Raw genomic sequence first — 21,960 nt, forward strand, 5'->3', positions numbered from 1 at the left:
AAGTATATAGAATAGAAATAGAATAGAGAGTGCAAGTGTTAGAGGGTCACTTTTTATATAAATAAAAATAAAACAAGTATATAGAATAGAAATAGAATAGAGAGTGCTAGTGTTAGAGTGTCAAGTGTAGATGGAAGACATGTGTCTTTAGCTGTTTCTTGAAGATGGCTAAGGACTAAGCTGCTCGAGTCGAGTTGAGCAGGTCATTCAACCAGGACAAAAAGTCTGTTAAAGTGAGTTTGTGCCTCTTTGGGATGACACTATAATGTGCCGTTCACTTGCAGAATACAAGCTTCTGAAGGGCACATAATTCTGAAGTAGTGAATTTAGGTAAAGGGGTGCAGAGCCAGTGGTTGTTTTGTAGGCATCAGTGCCTTAAATTTTATGTGAGCGGCTATTGGTAGTCAGTGCAAACTGATGTGACACGTACTTTTTGGCTTGTTAAAGACTACTCTTGGTGGATTTTTCATCCTCTGTTGCTCAAAGTGAATGAAAGATGAAGCTTCACATGCACTTTGCATTTTCCGCTCTTGGAAGTGAATGGAGCATGAAGTGTAACATGACTGCATTTTTAGATACAGGATCCTTTTATTTCAACCTAGCCAGGCCAATTAAAATGGTAATATGCTTTCTATATTATCATTTTACAAACCTCCACTGGGATTCCCAGTATTATCAACAACAGCGTTGCTGAGGACTCACTGCTAATGATATCCAATCTAAAACGTTCCCAAGTAGCCTATCGTTGCTGCAACAAATTCCCACTCGTGCATTAACTGACTTCCAAAACGCATTCTTTCCCCATTTCTTTCTTTCTTTTTGCTTTTGGTGCAGTTTAATCCTCGCCTCAGATCAGTTCATCAAATATGCCCAATAAATCTGCAGCGGCGTGCTTTGTGTAGCCTATAAAGCTGTTGCTGCTGCTGCTGCATATAGAGCAATAACAGGCGAGCACATGATCCTGACTCGTTTTCCCCAGCGCTTCTCTTTTCTCTGATACCTCCCATGCGGCCAAGCCACGGCGCAGCTCTGCTAGTAACGACGCAAAGCTGAAGAGAAGAGGAAGGATGAGAGAAAAAGAAGCGCGGCCGTGCGGAACGAAGAACCCGCATCAGCCACATCGCGTCTGCCGCAGCTGTAGTTATTATGACAGCCGCCGCTTAGAAAGACTCTATCCGTCTCTGCCTATCTGTTAACGGAAGACTGAGAGGAATTCCTTCAACACGGGACGGTTCGGTGACTGTCTGCTGAAGTGTGTACAGTTTGAGAGAGAAAGCGGCTCGTGGCCGCTGTATGCGGTGCTCGTGCGTGCACGGGCTGCTGCTGGTGGTGTTGATTATCAGCTCCCTCACGAGACCTACGCGCGGGGTGTGACCCGTGTAATTAATACCCGTCCATATGTCTGCAGCAGACTGTATTTCTGCAGCATACTAGCCCAACGATAAATCTATTTCTATAAACAACATATTGCGGTCATTCAGGCGATGTACTGTAGGCTATGTGTGGCTGCCGAAGAGCACTGCAGCTCTGAAAGATGTGGAGTCTGTCTTTGAGGAACTTGTATGGCTTTGTATCGCCTCAGTCATCACCGAAGATCACGCTTTGAGTCAAACTTCGTTTGCAAGGGTGTTGTTATTTAACGCTGGCAACAATAGAAAAGATGGGCTAGTTTTGTATGTCTATGAGAGAGCGCGCGCTTAGTAATCACATATCATTAAGTGGGTGTCCCTAACATATTATCACAGATGCCATACAGTTGTACCAAATGGAGGCGAGAAATGTGTTAAAGGCTGCTCACTGCTGCCTATTATTGTGCCGAATGTTAAAAAAAAAAAAAGGTGCTTGAGTGAGTTCAAACAAGCATGAAATATAGGCCTATTTTTATTATCATCATTATTAGGTCAATATTTTAAATAATAAATCATCTTGAAAAATAATCTTAATATTAAATCTGATTTCTAAAACCATCTGAATGTCACTGTGAATGTGGCAAACAATAGCATACTAGCTAAATAACATGCAAAACTGTTGAATAATGGAATGAACCAGCAGCAGAGCAGATATTCTATAAGCAATGTGAGTTTGACCCCCGATTCCATGCATGCATATATTTTAGTATAATATTACGCAAAAGGCAGTACATTAAAAGAGTAGGATGTCCAAATACACAGTATTCAGTTTGCCAACAACCTGGTTGACATGCATAAAATATGCACACCATATCTAAATTATGCATAAAATGTGCACATCTGCTGAAAAGTAGTGCAGTGCCGGAGGATAATTTGCTACCCCAATGAGGCCACTGGAGCAGTCAAGTTCAAAAAGTTGAAAGAAAAAAAGTGATACTAGTGATACTAGGTACTAAGTAAAGTAAGATAAAAGGTACAAGACAGGTGTTTTTATTTATTTATTTATTTATTTAGCCATCTTCAAATTCAATACATACTCTGAAAGTTTAGGAATTCGGACACTGTTAGAGTTGAGCAGGAAATAGGTGTTATTCAGTGATGTGTCTGTGTAATATAATAATACTAACCCCCCCAACTCTGGTTTCTGATTGTTTTCCAGTTTGTTTACAAAAAAAAAATTAGATGTTATTTCAGGTAGTATTTGTAGAACTCAGACAAACAACCAAACAAATAGTTATACATAATTAATAGTACTTAAATATGTGCTCTCACACGGAGATCAGTGGCCTAGAAAAATCAATTTCATTCTACATAAGGACAGATGTTTACCCCTCATGGTGATGGGCATGTTGAGATCATATGACTAGTGTAATAGTAGCTCACTTTATTTCAGTAACCACCTATCAGACACTTCTAACTGTGAATTTTTTGACCGTGATTTCCCCCCCAAACCAGTTAAGCACATAACCCACCCCACAGCTGAGTTTATTGGTCAACTAAATCAAGCAGTCACCTGTCAAGAAAAGGTCAGGCTTCATAGATTCAGTTCAGAATAAATTACGAATGGATCCGAAGTGTGACAAACAGTGCTATTTATCAGGATGTAAATAAATAAATAAAAAGTTTGTCTTTGTAGTCTTTTAACAAAATTGAACAACTCTCCTTTTCCAATGAAATATTGAATCACTTTCCACCCAGCTTCATTCACACCTCAATCACTTTTCAGAATTCAGTCTATTCACAATGGATTCCACACAATACATATTTATTTTTCTATAGTTGAAAATTACCAGAAGCTAATTTGGCTAAGTAACTTTGCAACTACATGCCAGCTAGCAGTCATTAGACAGATGTACTAGTATAGACTGTCTGCTTAATATCTGCTGACACTTTAATTTTATGCTTCCCCAACAGACATTCTACTGACTATAAGTAACTTTGTAAGTGCACGTCAGCTTATACTACTAACCCTAACTAACCCTATAATTGATCTGTATGTGCAAAGTTACTTATAGTTAGTAGAATGTCTAAAGTGGACTGTCAAAATAAAGTGTAACCTTGACTTTTATCGCTTCATTAGGATATGACAAAAATTCTTGCACTCACAAATGTAGAATGCCTCTAAAGCTACCATAAAGTAAGGAAGTCAGCAATATCAACCCACAAAAACAGGTAAAATACTGTAAATAATGGCTTAGAAAGCTCTCATAACGTAACCCTAAAGTTTACTGTAACATGTTTGATATGCAACTTTCTAAGGCCTCTAAATATGTTGAAAATTTTGCTAAAAACATATTGTACACAATCTACTAAATGCCTTCTGTTGTCTGATTGATTGTTCATACTTTTTTTTTTTTTTTTAGCAAGTCAAAGGCCTTTTAGTATAATTCTAAAAACATTTCCCTTCTGGTTGAGGTTCATGAGTCTTTACTGATTTTGATGAAGTAAACATTATAATGTTAATAATATTTCAAGATGAACATTTACTGGACTGATGTAACTTACAGTTTTTCTCGATTGCTAACGCACTATAACTGATTCGTTTGGCACAACTTTCCAAACCATTCATACAGTCCCTTACGAAAAATAAGTTTGTTCAAGTGTGCTATTAGTATACTTCTTTTAAACTAAAAAAAATAGGAAAGTATACTTTTAGTCTACTTTTTATGTACTTCTCAGAAATATACTTAAAATGACATTTAAGTATATTTGAATTATACTTTAAAAAAGTCTAATTATATTTGAGCTATAGTTTTGCTCCTAGAATCCGTGTTTTCATTGTTATATGGTAGGGGGCACTAGTACACATCTACTACAAAATTTCCAAAAAAACACAAGTGAAGAAGAAACTGAAACAACAGATGCTTCCACGTGTAATCTAACACGATCATCAGACATAAAACAGCATCAAAACTGTGTAACGTTATTGAATAAAATGTCGACCAATGAAGAGGTAATAATGACTGTCAAGCTTTGGGGTGTTGATCGACTTCTTGTAATATTTGAGAGAGAACTCTACTGCAAATCACAAATCCAACCACTGTGTGCTCCAGCAGAGTTTTGCTGGCATCTAATGGGGAAAATTTGGTACTGCGCCCAAACAAAATCTTACTGAAAGCTCATTTTTTGAGATATCAACCTCAAATTTGGAACACAACTTGTTTAGATTTATGGATTTGATTTTCTAGCGGGTATAGAGTTCAACATGTTTCATAAAATACATATTTTATATAAAATATCGTTCATAAATCATTTTCATGAACTTAAACCTCTATAACTTTTTTTTTGTTTCACTTTTTTAAGTTTTTTTACTTCAACAATAATCTGCCATGGGTCTTCTTTAAAATAACTCTGTGCTCCCAAGCTTCAAATCCAAGTGTAAACATTAAGTAGCAAAACTGATGACACAGCAGTCAGAATCTCAGGATGATATGAACAAGAACACAGCTGATTATGTGATTTGGTAAATGAATCCTACTAGTGGGAGACAAAGAGGAAGAGGAGGGGAAAAGAAAACTGAAGGGGACGGGGTCAAAGGACATTTATTCCTGATGAAATACACAGCGCTGTAGCTGATCATGTTCTTGTGCATGAGGACAGCTGGCCAACAGGCTCAATTACAGGCTTTCAGTACTACTTACAGATAAAATATAATGACAGAACAGTAGCAGTACTTCAGATGAGAGAACTTTTACTTTTTATATATATGTATAGTAAATACTGACGAATAAGTTGTACACCCTCAAACTCATACTGTAACTGCTGAACTGATTTGTAGCCAAATACAGTACTTCTTACATGTACTGTATTTTTGCAGAACTAAGAGATGACTCTATATTCTGTTGTGTGTTCATATGCAATTCTTTGGTATTTGACCTTTTCCTTTCTAGTGCTTTTCATCTACTGTACTGTAAGATCTCTTTACAGCAGTGTAATGAAAATAATCTTTTCTTACTGTAAAGCTTATTGTTGAATTTCACTGTATCTGCTATATTTACTGTAACATGTATGTGCTCTAATTATGTTGTTTACTGTAAGAGATATTGAGCTGTAAAATGATACCTGATTGCCAAAAGAAGGTTTTTGCAACAGTGTTATGAATTGATCTCATTAGTGTGTAAGACTATGTTGTTGTCTGTGTGTTTCTGTGGGCTTGTGTGTCATGTCTGAGGGCAACGTTTGTTTTTTTCAGCAAGATTGAATAGTTTTGAGTGGAGAGCTTCATTTTGACCTGAAAATAGGAAGTATGGGGAATTGGGTGAGAAGTTATGGATTTGTGTTTAGAGTTTAACACAAACGTTTATTGATTTTTGTTTTTTAAATATTAAAATATTTTTCTGACTGTTATTTCATATGTTAGGCTTTAAAGGGTTAATATAAAAACCTGCTCTACACACATAAATGCAAAGCCAGTCAGGAGTCATGACACTCCCTAAGGAACATTACCACTCTTTCAGGGAGTTTAGTCCTGGGAATAATCACAATCATAATCATAATACTACACGAGTAACTTAGCGCCATGCATGAGTCACACTTATTCACTCACTTTCTGTAGTGGACTTTTTAATTCAAAACATATTCCCCATCTGGGTTTTGCATGTGTGCGTGTGTTATTTGCTTCATTATTTGCTGAGTCAGGCAGCTGGAGACACGGCAGCTAGGGGATAGCGGACTCGTTCCAAAGCCCATGGCTTGCTGCACTGAGTTCAGAAACTGCTGAGCGTACCTGCCAGATGCACAACAGCCCTCGCTCATCCATACATTAAAGTCTCAGGTATCTAATGTGGTTAACGCATATTAGATCTGTGCAGGTTTAATACAGCTAATTGTTTCCATGCTTTCTTTAAAGTATAATGTACAAGTATCTGTGCATGTTAAAGTCCACATGAAACCAACATTGTCGGCATTTTTTTAATATTATGATTTTGTATGATTAATTGATTAATTGATTGAACATTTGATATTAAATGTTCTTCTGAAACAACTTCCTTTTCCACTGATGTCACTTCGTTTGCAAAGACTTCTGGGTAATGATATAAGGATCTCACAAAAAAAATGAAAATTCTGTCATCGTTTACATTTAAAATGTTTGTCCATACAGTAAAGGTCAATGGGCTACAGTCTTGTTTGTTTATAAAATCTTCTTTTGTGTTCCACAGAAGAAAGAAACTCATGCAGGTTTGGAATGACATGAGGGTGAGTAAACGATAGCAGAATTTTCATTTTTGCCTGAACTATCCCTTTAACCAATAACCAAAGTGCTTTATCAAACCCTCACTCTGACTCTGAATTGATTCTGAATTAATTCCCAGTAATTAAAACCAAGCCCCACCCATTACTTCTTGTTAAATATCTTGTTTCGCTCCACATTACTGAATTAAAATAGGTTGCGAATGAGGTTTCATGTTCATATTAATGGTGCAATACTACTACAAAACGTTGGTCTCTCTATCACCATCTGTGGATGAAACATAAAATTGCAAGTTACTTAAAGGGTTTGTTTGTTTGTTTATTTAGTTGTCACTGTTTTGCATGGATGAGTCTAATGATGAGGGATCTGTCACGGAACACATAGGATCCTCTGAGAGTAAGAAGAAACTCCCACAAGACCAAAATTGTCAAGTAGCCAGACCTTTTTTTCTTCACTCTTGGACGTGAAAAACATAGAAGGATGCAATTTTCTGCACAATTTGACCTGTCCACTCAAAAAAAAAATCTTTACTTTTGTCCTTAGATAAAGGGAAAATTCTGTCATCATTTACTTTTGACGATAGAAATTGACGTCTGTAGTAATTTTTTCCATACTATGGAAGTCAATGGCTATCGTCAACTTTGGTTACCAACATTCTTCAAAATATCTTCTTTTTTGTTCAACAGCTGAAAGAAACTCGTACAGATTTGGAACAACTTGAGGGTGAGTAAGAATTCCTTTCTTCTGCTGAACACACAAGAAGACATTTTGAATAATGTTGGTAACCAAACAGGATTTGACATCCAAATACTATGGAAGTCAATGGCTACCATCAACTTTTTGGTTACCCACATTCTTCAAATTATTTTATTTTGTGTTCAGCAGAAGAAAGAAACTCATACAGGTTTGGAACAAGTGGAGGGACAGTAAATGATGACAATTTTCATTTTTTGGACAACTATCCCTTTAATTTTGAACACTGTTCATTCGTCTTTGATTCACGTGCAGCATGCAATGCACTTTTACCATGTAATGCGATTTTGCTTTTTGGCACTAACCTAAATGGCTTTTGACTAAAAGATTTTGGGTATCAGAGCGAGTTATTTGACAGAGGGATGAATGTGTTTTTCAACCTGATTTGGTTGTTTTATAAAGTGCCTCTCCAGTGTGATTCCAGCCTTACTGTCTGACATCTGGGTCACATCTGCATTTAGCAGATATTTGGAGAAAGCATAAGCAAGCATACTTATTTGATGCCAAAACACTTTAAAGGAGAACAAACCATACATACATTTGAGTGGTTTTAGACATGGCAATAAACTAGAGCCAGAGATGATGCAGAAAATCATGCAAAAAAGCCACTGAACAAGCTTTCAAAGTAATGAAAAGTTATTGCTCTCTGTTATGTTTGAAATGCTGCTGTGCCATTAAATCATGAAATCAATAAGCACCAAGGACAGTGTTTTTGTGATCACATGACTCATAAATGCAGGAAAATCGAATGTATCGGTACTATGAAAAATAGTGGTTGTTGTTCTTGAACATGTGGTGAGACTGTGATAATGGATGCAAAAAATGCATTTCTTTTCAAGGCAGCTCATAAGCCCACACATTTCTGCACCACATCTGTTATTGCAGCATAACAGTAAATTGTTGTTTGCACTATCACAGTTCTGAGCTGTATTTGCTTGTTTGTTTTGAATCATTTACCACAGTGATCTCAGCAGGATGAGAGTGTGTGCAGTCTTTGTGATGTCCACTGGCTTCATATCACAAGGCTTCACTTTACAGATCGATATTGGGCTACAGAGCTGGACAGAGAAAGTGGTAAACACCCAGAATCTTACACTACACACACACACACACATACACACAACAAATACACTCAGATGCAGATGAGGATGTCTCAATGCTTTACTCTACTCAGTAACAGTGTATGAATAGCCACACATTCAGTTGACTCTGTTCAGATTTTATCTTATTACTAAAGTATATGTGCAAATTCAGTGCATCTTGTGTGAAGATCTAATCCTGTACAAAACTAGATTCATAATTAAAGCCATAGTTTTCCAAAAAGACTGAAATACTTCTACAATAACTCAAATACTGCTTACATCTCAAAAGGCATTCCATACTAGTTTTTTTTTACCAGTCATGGATGTTTACTACATATTATAAGGCAATATAGCTTATAAAATAAGCATTAAAATTCATATAGTGACCCATGTATGCATAGAAGACAGGCCAGTTGAATCTTGGCCAGTGTAATTTCTAGTGACAGATTCCCAAACTTATTTCTCAAACCTCTTTGATGTAACATATTTGCTTTAAGTACACCCTGAGATTTTAAGTTTATATTTAAATAATTTAACAACATATTCATATGATTCAGCATTCTTTGACGTTGGTTAATGGTCACGTGACATACTGTACAGGTCAAGAAATAAAATATTATTATTTTTTATTTTTTATTTTTTTTATTTAAGTTTAACACTTTTTATGATTTAATATTACAATCTACATCAACATCACAAAATTTCAAAAAATGTTAAATCAGAACTCTCTCCATAAAGCTGTCAGTACCCTATTTTATCAATCAAACTGATTTTTATGGCAGTTGTGATTTTTTTATTTTATTTAGGACACCAAATTTACCATATTACCATGTATAACACTGCATGTACAATAGTTATTTATGACGGGGAAAAAATGAAGAAATAATTTTTTACCAAATTTTTGAAACAAATTACAAACAATAGGACAAAGATACAAATTAAGTAAAGAGTGTTTTAATTTTTTGGGGGGTAGGTTTACTATTTTGGTTCAAAATACTACAGAAATTGATTAATTAAAATGTAAAATAAAACACTGCCCTGTCCTCAATGTAGGAATTAAATATACATTGATCCTTGTTAAAGCTGCAAAAGTTATTCAGTCAAAAGAAGTATGTTACATTCTTTTTTTTCTTTTGTTGTTTTATTAAGATTAAAGGCAAAGCAGCAGGTATATTAGGCTGCAGTCACTATAAGACAGAATGCAAGGGTCCAATATACTAATGCACATCCATTTTTGTCCCTACTGTTTTCATTCATTTAAAACATAACCGACTGTGTTTAAGTGAGTATACTGTAAAAAATGACCGTGAATTTAACGGTTAAAGACTGTAAAAATGCTACAGTAAAAACCTGTTAAATGGTTAATGGTAAATACCAGGAGGGGCATTTTGACATAACTTTGTGTGCATTTTCTAAAAGGTTTTTATAATTTTAATGATCACTGATTTGTTGTTAGATTCTGTATGATTCTGAGTGAAATTAAATGAAGAAGCCTCCCCTGCAGCATTTATAAAAAAAAAACATGCAAATAAAAACAGATGACACATCAGATGACCCATCAGAAGGATAGACACACATTTATGTTTGTGGAAATAGCGTTTTAATCTCGTAGTACAGAACCACATATTCAAATGAGGTTCACAGTATGTCATAAGTAGTTCGGCTGAATTGATTCCGGTGCTTGATTATGTACCTCAAAACAGAATATATACTGATCCCGCACAGCGTGTTGACCTCCATTTTAGTGCTGCGTTGTGTTATAAACACTATTTATCAAACCCTCCTCCCTTTTCCTCCCTCCTCTCTTCCGTTCCTCCCCCTGCCTCTCTCTCATCTCTTTCCTCCTCTCTGTGTGGATGTGAGGCAGGTGGCCCAGCAAGAGAAGTTTGACACAGTTTCTACATCTGATGTTTAATGTACTTTAGTGCTGATGTTGAACATGTGCGTGACTGTTCTGGGCCAAAGTCAGCTTGTTCTGCACCACTTCTCAGGATACAATGCATCTGAAACTCAAACTATGTCAAAATGCAGGACAGTGTGTAGAACAGTGTTTCCCAACCATAGCTTCATTCATAAGGTTCAAGTACCTCTCCATCAACACCTAATAATGGATTAGGTGTAAAAAGTAACACCTAAATGTTACTTTTAAATTATATTTTACTGGATATCATTCATCACCATCATTAATAATTAATTAATATTATACAGTATTATTCATATGATACAACATTCTTAAGTATTATAAATTAAATATTATACAATATTATTAATATTCAGTTCATTAATTAAAAAAAAAACATAGATATGAGTATCTTCCAAAACTTGTACATATTGCATTTTGTAATTTTTCCTTAAAAGGAATTGAAAAAATTATTAACACAATAAAAAACATGAAAACTAACTAACTAAAATAAATAAATAAATTGATGGATGGATGGAAATTAGTACATTACAAGAATTAAAGTTGAGGTCATAAGAATATTAGATCATATTTCTTCGTCAACAAAATAGGACAGACAGACCAATAGAATACAGAAACTGATACCACAGACCTTTTAAGCAAAGACACCAAATCAATGCTGTGAAAGATCTGGTTTTAAAGTGTATTTACTGCAGGCTGTAGTAAAATACTAAGTGGAAAATAAACGATTCTATTAATGTCAAGCCTACATTTACCAACCAATCTTTTCTGAAATGCCCTATAGTATTTTTAAAATACCTAATTTCTTTCTAAATCAGATTACGTTTCAATTTAAGGTGCATTTAAAGTTATAGTTCACCCCAAAATAGAACCTGTCTTTATTTACTCACTCTCATGCCATTCCTGACTTTCTTTCTTCTGAAGAACACTAAAGAGGATATTTTGAAGAATGCTGGCAACCAAACACTTTACAATTGACTTCCAATGGATGGACCCAAACAAAACACTGAGGCATTTCTCAAAATATCTTCTTTTATGTTGCGGAGCGACATGAGGGTGAGTAAACGATGACAGAATTTTAATTTCTGAGTGAGCTCTCTCATTAATGTGCCACCGATCCAGCTAGGACTTATTATTTGGACTTATTCGTCAAGTGTGTTTCGGATTCAGGATGGTCCCAACCTGATTCCCTCCTCTCCCTCACACACATTTCCCTCAGTTCTCCTGCATGTATCACCCTCCCTCCATCCCTCTCTCCGTCTCCCTCTCACTGCAATGAAATTCAGCATGTTTGCTATCTCTCCCTCTCACTTTCCAGCCGATTTCAATGTGCAACACGATACCACAAGAGCATCTCCAACAATAGAAATTCTCGCCCTCCATAAATGCCGTAAATAAGCTCTATCACTGCATTTCATCGCTCCATCATCTCTGCCTCCCACACACAGACACCATGCAGTAGCATAAATCAAGAGATGTGGGTTGGAATCTACACACCCACAAACGCACACACACGCATGCCCGCACACGGCAGTGAACGTACAATATGACAGCTCAGACGTTTAATCCAACATATCCTTCCACCAGCCAAATTCGTTTTACACATCCCAAACGTGCGGAGAAAATCACCAGCCACACACCAGCAACCCCCTTCCCGGTGCTGTAATTACCCCTCTCACTTAATACACCCGCTCCCGTGCACCCTGCCAGAAAGTAGAAGAAAAGAAGAGGGTCTTACTCAGGGTTCGAGAGCCGATACATCCCATGGTTTATTCACAGAGGCCCTGGATAGAAGCAAGGAAGCGCTAGCCTTTCACCATACATTCTCTCCTCCTCTCTCTGCTTTCTCTTTTCTGGCTGCTGATTCTCTCCACTCATGCTGCTCCCTCCCTCCCTCTCTCTCTTTCTCTCTCTCTTTCTCTCTCTCGTTCTCCCCCTCTCATTCTCTCTCGCTCTCTCTCTGTGCAGTCAGGGTGTCTTTCTTAGCCTGTGAGTCAGTGTGTCAGAAATTAGCACTTATTATGACACTGATGTAGTTATAATCACAAATTATAGGTATAATATTCATTTTATGCACTTCATTAGGGTTAAAAATGCGTAATCATTTTATTTAGGTGTATTTGTAGTAGATAATAGCTCAAAATCCTAATCTCACAGAGAACTGGAAATACAAAAAGTTGATTTTTTTTGTGTGCATTTACGTGTGTGTGTGTCATACAGGATTCATTGTTATTGCCGCAACTGTGCGCTGCTGCGCGGCTGGGATTCATTCGCCCTGTATCACTAGAGGGCTCAAACAGCTCCCACAATGCAGTACAGATGTCTCTCTCTCTCTCTTTTTGCCCTGACCACTGAACCCAACTCGCACAAACACTCATTACCGCAATACTGTAAAATCATGCGATATAGCCACAGGATATTCATGTGAGGCTCTCAAAACTTGAAAGCGCTCTCTCTCTTTCTCTTTCTCTATCTCTCTCTCCTGTCATTCTGTTCATTCTGGTCCCTCCCTCTGTCTTGGTGGCATAAACACACACAGGAGGAGTGGCTTTGTTATCTGGAGATCACTGCCACCAACTCTATCTCTATCACTTTGCTTTTTTCTTTCCTTCTTTCCATCCTGACCTGCATATTCATTTAATTACTATGAGGTGATGTCTTTATCTTTGCTTCTCTCTCTTTCTCATGTATAATACATGCACGGGGCTGTTTCTCTATGTATTTGTCATAAGCTCAATGATGCAGAATGGGTATAAAGGAGGGAGGGTCAATCCGTTTTTCCTTGAGTCCAGCCAGAGAGAGATGGAGGGGTTGAGAATTTCAGAATTGTTTAACAATGAGTAAATTATTATTCAAAAAGAAACAGAATGTGATTGAATGTAGAGAGTGAAAGAAAGGGGCAAATGAGAGGTGGGGGAGGGAGATGAGGCACAAGAGGAAATTTGGGCAGAGAGAGAGGGAGAAAGAGAGAGGGATGGAGGGAGGGGGATGGTTAATTCTGTATGTACACAAAAAGATGGCTAGACGCAGCAGTCCAGCTGCAATCTACCCAATCCTGGGTTGTACTGAGAGTTGTACTGTGCCCTGGCTATTTATAGATTATCATCTCTTCTACTATGCGTGTGTGTGTTCTCTAATGTGATGCGGTGTTGCTTTGTAAATTGGCCTGCTCTGTTGTATGAGCCAATGAATTTGTCCCGATCAAATTAATTAGAATTTTCTATTTGATCTGTGAACTATAATATATGTAATAATAATTGCTAGAATGTGAAAGCAGGATCTATTCAACCTCTGTGCTTGTGTGTGCGTATGCGTGTATGTATGTGTGTGTGAGTCAGATGTTACCTACATTGTAAGGACCAAATGTCCCCACAAGGATAAGAAAACAGATTAATAAATATATTAAATGAAATATTGATGAAAATCTATAAAAAGAAAATAAAATAAAGGTCAGTAACATTTTAAAGTAAGGTTCAATTTGTGAACATTATTTTTCATGCACTAACAAGGCCTTTTTGTACAGCATTTGTGTCACGGTCTGCAGCTGGAGTGCCTAAGATGGCCACCAGAGGGCACTCCTGTGGATTTTTGTGAGCACATGGCTTGTGTTATGTTTGTTTGGTGCCATGTGCTCTCTCCTGTCTTATTGTCTGTCCCCTCCCATCTTGTCACCTCATTTTTGTTTAAGTTACTCCACCTGTGTCTCCCTCGTTACCCTCCTCGTTTGTCTCCCTATTTATTCTCCTTGTGCTTGCAGTCCTGTGCTTCTTCGTTGTCGTATGTAGTCAGATATGTCTGTGTGTTTCTGGTATTGGGCCAGCTATACCTGCTATGCACTGTTCTGGCCTTCACGCCTGTTTTTCCCCCTCGGGGTAGTTTGTGTTTGTTTTGTTTTGTTTCATTTTATTAAAGACCCATTATTCTTCTGCATTTGAGTCCTCGCCTCATCACTCTCCAGTACCATGACAATCTGTTAGTGTTAATTAATACATATTATAAAAACCTTAATTAATAAATATTTAAAATAATACTGTTTTTTTTTATTTATTAATTTATCAATACCTCAAAATTGGTGTTAAAAATGTAGTATGTGGAAATTAAGAATAATAAATGCTGTAAAAGTATTGTTCATTAGTTCATAATGCCTATTATATTAACTAATAGAATCTTATTGTATAGTGTTGGAAAAATTTAAATAGATAAGCAGATAGAACATATCAATATCTCAGAATAAAAACAAGTCAATGACAGAACAACAAAGTGTTATGTAGTGCATGTTCACTTGATGCTGTGAATGACACTGATAAAAAGAGAAATGTTGCACTACACAGATCTTGTAAAGTACACACTGACCTATATGGCCTCAACCTATATACAGTATGTAAAACATTCCAAGTTGGTTAAACTCCGAAACAATAATTCACCTGCTCTTGCTGCATTAAAAACGTAAGTAAACCCAACTTGAAGACAGCATTTGATTGCTTTGACAAACTGTTTAACTAATGATCATTTGTTATTTTGGCAAAAATTGGTAAAAATTGCCTACATTGTGGAATCCAGCCAACGGTCCCCATGAGGAATGTCTTAAAATATATAAGAGTTTCTGTATGTATTAGGTTAAGGGTAGAGAATAGAGGTCCATGGAAAGTCTTCATTACAAATGAGTGTGTGAGTACTTGGTATTCTCTATGTTACGGGGACTTAATGTCCCCACATGGATAGTAATACCAGTAATTTTTTGATCTTGTGGGGACATTTTTTTTGTCCCCATGAGGAAACAAGCTTATAAATCATACAGATTTACATTTTTTTGAAAATTTAAAAATGCAGAACGCTTTGTGTGAGGGGTAAGTTTAGGGGTAGGGTTAGGGTAAGGGGATAGAAAATACAGTATAAAAGCCAATATGTTTGTATCTGTATTAAAGGATCACAGTGATAAAGATACAGCTGGAAAAATGGATTTCATTTCCAATATGCTCTCTCTGTCCCTCTCTCACTCTCTCTCTTTTTCTCTCACATGCACACATTCTGTCTTTAATTTTTCCCTCACATTTTGTTGTCTGCTAGTGTTACTTCCTTCCTAATTTCCTAGTGCCCCTCATACAGTACAAACATATGTCAACACCCTTACACACACAATCTCTCTCAGTGTGCTATGATTAATGTCTGTTCCCTGTCAGACCATTGAAAAGGAAGGAGCAGTGCAAAGAGATGGAGACCCATACTGTGTATAATCTCACATTAACATGGCAACCCAATGGATGTCAGGATTGCCTCCTCATGGTGCCATCCCAACCAAGAATGAACTTTCCCCACCCTGGGCCCATTCTACAGTTAAGCATAAGCAGACCTTTTTTTTTTTTTTTTCAAATGTATATAGAACCATGAAGTCAAAATGGTTATACTCTAATTTTTTCTTAGTACACTCTAAAAAATGCTGGGTTGTTTCAACCCAACTTTGGGTCAAATATGGACTAACCCAACAGTTGGGTTAAATTTTTACATTCAAATTTTAACCCAAAAGTTGGGTTAGTCCATATTTGACCCAAAGTTGGGTTGAAACAACCCAGCATTTTTTAGAGTGTAAAAAAGGATTGTATTAATATCCTTAAAACCAGTCCCAGTGTGATGTGGCCCAGCAGGTACATGTGCTCTGACATGTTGCACAGAACTACATGGCGAAATATATTTTGAAAACAATTAAGTTCAGTTTGATTAATTTTTATGAAGCCAGAGTATGTGTTTTAAACTTTGTTGCAACAGGGCCCTTTTTAATTCCCTGTGCACAAAATGTGGTCCATATAAAAAAAAAAGTTCACTGAGACTTGAAGAAGAACAAGAACATGGAAAAACATGATTGGTTTGTGCAAAGCCTATAGACCTGACACCCAATGAACACCTTTGGAATGAATTTTTATCACTGACTGCAAGCCAAGCCACATCACTCAACAACAGTACCTGACCTCTCTGATGCTCTTGTGTCTGAAAGTACAAGGTGCAAGTCTCCACAGCCCCCATGTTCATACATCTAGTAGAAAGCCTTCCCCGAGGAGTGGAAGCTGTTATAACAGCGAAAGGGACAGATTAATGCTTTTCGCCACACTTTTGAAATTAAATGTTAAACAAGACACAAGAGCATCAGTGAGATCAGATACTGAAGTTGGCTGTTCCAAATTCATTCTGAAGGCCTTCAGTACAGCTTCAGGTCTGGGTTTTTTATAGGCCAGTCACATTTTTCCACATCAGACATAGTAAACCCTTTCTTTTATGGTCCCAGTTGCACAGTGGGATTGTCAGTTTGGAACAGAAAAGAGTGACCTCAAGCTGTTGCAATTAAGTTTAAAGTACACAGCTCTCTAGGATGTAATTTGTTTAAGATTTGTTTTAACTGAAGTTACTGGAATGGCCAAACCCATTAATTAGAAGGGGGTGTCCATATCATTTTGACCATATTGTGTTGATTTAGGGCATCTTGAAGACGAGTAGTATCTAAGTCACATCAATCTGTACACAGAGTACCCCAGGGTTCAGTCCTAGGACCTCTTCTCTTCTCAATATACACAGCATCGCTGGGACTTATTATACAGGTACATATTCTTTTCCTTCAGCTGTTTCAACAATGACACACAACTCTACTTCTTGTGACAGGCTGACAACCCCACAATAGCTGCATGGATCTCAGACTGCCAGGTAGATGATTTGGTCTAAATTATCAAAGATTATGTCTAACACAATCTGGCAAAGACAGTGTTCTCTACTCTTATCAGTCAGTTTAGCAATGCAATGCAGTTTCGCAATTCAGCTCAGACTCATGTACAATAATGCCATCCAGGACAACTGAACTTTACACAACGCACTGCAAAGATGATCAGGTCATGCACATTTGCATTGTTCAACAACATGAAGATCTGTCCATTCCTATCTGAGCATACTACAGAGCACCTTGATGCACAACCAAACCTGATGCTCGGATATCTTTCAATATGTCTCACTTTCACTCTAGTCTGTACTTCTCTGACTAATCATGGAATTTGTATATCAGCACATCTCATATTACTGCCTCTTTAGGATGAATCACTTATGTTGTCTTCCAAGTCACTTTGGATAAAAGCTTCTACCAATGAATAAATCAAAATGGAAATGGAATTGCTGGTGTATGTGCCCCCTTAAAAAATTTTAAATTTTTTTTTAAAAAGACCAATAAACAGTCACAAAAATCAATCATGTTTTCATTGCTCAAGCTGGCATGTATCATAGTCCTCTCTTATCTGTTTTTTTAAATGGAATGTATATATTCCCCTAAATATCTTGTAAATAATTGAACTGCTGGCTTTCAGGGACACCAGTTCAAAATTTATGTACTCAATTTTATATAGCCTCATCATATCAAGCTATTGTATTCATATGATAATTTTTTGATAATCTATACTTTACAGTCAACCTTTATTGCCACAATGTAATGAAAGTAGCGACAGATCCTTTCTTCCATATTGTGTCGCACATCCGAGTGAAACTGGGCGGGGAATGTAGGGCGTGGACTTGGATCAGTTCATTGCCTGTTGATTGGATGGAGGCAAGCTTGCAGTGGACTGTAGAGATGTGTTTAAGTTGACTAAATGACTGAAGAAGTCCGGCATATGTCACCAGAGATAAGTCTGTCGTTTCACTGGAAGGTGGAGTTATCGAGTTAATAAAAATGAAGCATATACATGGATGAAGATAGATAAGATCTATAACATTTATTTGCAAAATGTTCCGTTTTCAGTTCATGCCGACTTTAATAATCCCACTGACATTCATCATTCAGTCGTAACTGAAAAATAGACCCAGGATGATACTTTCAAATGCACTTTGTTCACTGTGTTCAGTTCATGACATTCAAAAGCCTGAGATCAAGAACAAACTGTATGGTTGAGTATTCCCAGCTCTTGCATATGACAAGCGTTTGTATAACAAACCGAATGTTCCTTAATTAGGCAGGATGTGGAATACACACCGGGGTGGTCATTACCTCAGTGTGGAGTGTTGATGCTTTGTGAATGATCTTTCTGTGAACTCTGTTGCACTTGTGTCTTCACACAAATGTGCTTGGATAATGAGACTGAGACAATTAGGGCCACCTATCATCTATCTCCCATTTACAGACACCTTAGCTGGTAATAATATAGGACTCTAAAACCTATAACCCCTTTTTTTCTTGCACACATGTGCACACACAGAGGCAATCGGAAAGGGGCCTCTGGATCGATATGCGTTTATTATTTTGTTGTCTTTTTGAAGGCTCTCTCCGACAGTGATCATTCAGTTCTACTTACTTTGAAATTGAGCAAAGGAGGAGGCCGGTTTGATACACATTCTAGTGCACTGATTCATATCTTCAGCAGTGGGCTCACTGATCCACACACACAAGCACACAGCTGTGGATTTACATACCCTCCTGAAGCACGAGCTGTGTGTTGGATTTAGACAGCTGTGATTAGCATGATGTATATGTCGTTTATCAAATTCATGCACATGTAAACATAACGCACAAGCACACAAAGCAAATCCACAAACACCGATAGATCTGATAGATTTGAAACTGGATCCAGGACTGACACATGCACCCTACAGTTGAAGCTGGACTCATTATTTAACCCAATCGTGAGGGCAAATTCAAAGGTAGTCTTTTTGAATCCACTTTTAAATTGGTGTCTCTGTGTCACTAACTTGGAATGCTCAAGGAGCTCCAATCCCTCCTCTATAATTTAGATGTTCCCTCTCTCTTGAAGTTAACCTACATTCCCTTCCTTCTTGTCTAGACTCCTGTCTATCTATCCGTTCATCATCATCTCTTCCATGTATCTGTCCGAACTGCTCCATGTATAAGGCTTATCAACTGTCCATACTCTAAACGTTGTTGTCCATCAAACGTTATCTGCGGTATATCTGTTTTAACATCAACCATCCCCACGACAAAACCACTTTGCATCTTTCTTTTCTGTTTCTTCTTATGTACTGGTGAAAAAACTGAACTTTAAGCAGAGACTTTGTGCTGGCATCTGGTGGACAGTGATGGTAATACAATCATGTTTAACCATGATTTAAAACAGCAATGGGTCAACTCAAGGAGGTCTAGAGTTATCCGTATCTGTTATCGATCAGCTGAATCTTAAATGCCATGTGACTGATGACACATGAGAAAAATAAAAAATAGATACAAATAGATACAAAAAAAAAATTAAGTGCTGCCACAATGGTAGATATTGTAGGTGGCGGTTGTTCAGGTGTTTTACATGTTTTATAGCACTATGTATATATATATACACACACATACATACAGTGAAAACTTTGCATTGCATTATTTGTAATTTCACTATAAATACTGTCACTACAGTATAGTTTTTGTGAAGTAAAAATGATCAATTATGATGAATTATCATGTGAATTATAATATAATTTCAGGTGAAAACAGTAAAAGGTCCCAGCATGACACCTCTTATAATTATAATTTATATAATTTTATTTTCCATAAAATAATAGAATTCCTTCCATTTCCTTTTATTTGGTTAATGTTTATTGCATTGTTTTAGTGTTATGTGTTACCCTTATGGTGTTTTTCTTTATGTGCATGACCTGTGCACCATCTGCATATGAGTATTGACCATGTTTACTTACCATGAATGTGGCACTTTGTTTTACCCCTTGTATTATTATGGGTGGTTATTAGTACATTTTAAAATAAAAGATTTTAAGTAGACAATAAGTCACTTAATGAAATATGTGGCTGTAAGTTATAAAAAATACAGACGTCAATTTGCCACCCCGTAATACCTGAAACATTTCCACTGTAAATTTTACAGTGAATTTCTGGAATCCACAGCTACCTTTTTACCGTAAATTTAACAGGGTATTTGTACATTAGAAAGCTAATTATCATGCTTCTCAACAAGCTGCAGAATTTGAGATACCTTTCATAATGCAAAATGTGTGACAAGTTGCACCAAAGTTTAATACTGATCATTAGGGGATTGGAAAACCCCTTACTGTGAACAATAGCAACAGTGAAGTAGTCAAGCCATGGCATGCACAACTACATTTTGTACATTTTGGCTGGTTGCAAGTTTCTATTTTGTATGAGAGGTGGGAATTGTAAGTGCATATGTTTGTTACGTGCATCATTATGTGATTATGCACATTTCTATGAAACACAAAAAAATGTTTTTCTGAATGCACAGTCTCTGTTCCTAAGAGAAAAGGCAGCTCAAGAAGGAGAAAGAGTAATATGAATCTTCTGTTTCCAGTAAATTAGGCTGAATATGTCAGCGAATGTGCATGCTAAAGGTTTGCTGTGAAGTACAGTACACGCACACTATGACTCATAGCGAGAGGGGAGAGGGATTGTTCCATGCTAAGTCTTGGCTGAGCTCCAGGCTCCACTTTGATGCCAGAGGGTCTCCTTCTGTGCAAACTCCCCTTCACACTAAGAGATCCGAGGGCTCAGTACGTTTATCTCTCCCAACCTCATGTTCGACAGACATTATGGATGTTGTCTTTGTTTTTTTAAAGACTCAAGTCTTTTCTAAAAGGGCTTAAGCTGTTATTTTACTGTCGTACCTCCATAACCAAGCAACCAAACCGGATGTTGACTGGGATTTGGATTCGTGTTGAAGTATCAAAACAAGTACTGTTCTTAATGACCGCTTTTTCCATAGTAACAAAATCCTGCTGTTGTTTTGGAGTGCTGATTTTGAATGATGGCCATTTGTTCCCCTGATAGTTCCTTCAGCGTCTATGCTAAAGGGAGCCTGCGATGGAGAGACGTGCAATCTGAATGAATAGCAGATATTTTCCAGGCCACTGTGTGAAAAAAGAAAAACCATAATGCACCTGAATCATTAATAGGCCTCAGGAGGATAAATGTGCAGGATGGATGGAACTACGTTCCTACAGGATGGTCAAAGAACATTCATACATGAGTGTTATCCTCTAATGTACTTTCAATATACTAAGCAATTTCTCTTGTAAAATGATCAGTATTGCTGGTTACCAGCATATGTTGTGTTTAGACGGGATGCTAGTGTGCTGGTCTCCCTATTATAGCTTAACCAGCTTAAAGGGTTAGTTCACCCAAAAATGAAAATTAGACCATAAATTACTCACCCTCAAGTCATCCTAGGTGTATATGACTTTCTTCTTTCAGACGAATCCAGTCTGAGTTATATAAAAAATTGTCTTTGATCTTTCAAGCTGTTTAATGCCACTCAGCGGGTGTTGCATGCATCAGTCCAAAAGAAGTTAAATAAAAAAGCGCCCATCCAATAAAAAAAAATGTCTCACACGGCTCCGGGGGGTGAACAAAGGCCTCCTGTAGTGAATCGATGCGTTTTTGTAAGAAAAATATTCATATTCAAAACGTAATCACTAATGTAGCTTGCGCTCACTGTTGTAAACGGAAGCAGTTCCGGGCGGATGACGTATGAGTTCAGCGCTGCACATGCGTAGGTGAGTCTCGTGAAAACCAACGTTTGTTAACAGGAGCAAAGGAAGCAAAGTTTCCTTACTTTAGCAAAGAAAACCAGTCTCCTCTTGGCTTATATCGAAATCCTCCAACATTCTTCTTTA

The 21,960-nt window shown here is 37.2% G+C and overlaps 1 protein-coding gene across 5 annotated transcripts in view; it reads right to left on the reverse strand.

The window, feature by feature from the left end:
• LOC107744676 (protein FAM131B-like) overlaps positions 1–12,191 on the reverse strand; it is a 45,604-nt gene extending 33,413 nt beyond the window's left edge. For all 5 annotated transcript variants that reach the window (XM_016558477.1, XM_016558476.1, XM_016558479.1 and 2 more), the window contains exon 1: positions 12,095–12,191. In XM_016558477.1, the coding sequence (XP_016413963.1) occupies positions 12,095–12,122 (28 nt within the window). In that variant the 5' untranslated portion in view covers positions 12,123–12,191. The remainder of the gene's footprint in view (positions 1–12,094) is intronic.
• Positions 12,192–21,960: the final 9,769 nt, after the last annotated feature.

Source organism: Sinocyclocheilus rhinocerous, unplaced genomic scaffold (assembly GCF_001515625.1).
Source record: "Sinocyclocheilus rhinocerous isolate Xijiao unplaced genomic scaffold, SAMN03320098_v1.1 scaffold498, whole genome shotgun sequence".
Lineage (NCBI taxonomy): Eukaryota > Metazoa > Chordata > Actinopteri > Cypriniformes > Cyprinidae > Sinocyclocheilus > Sinocyclocheilus rhinocerous.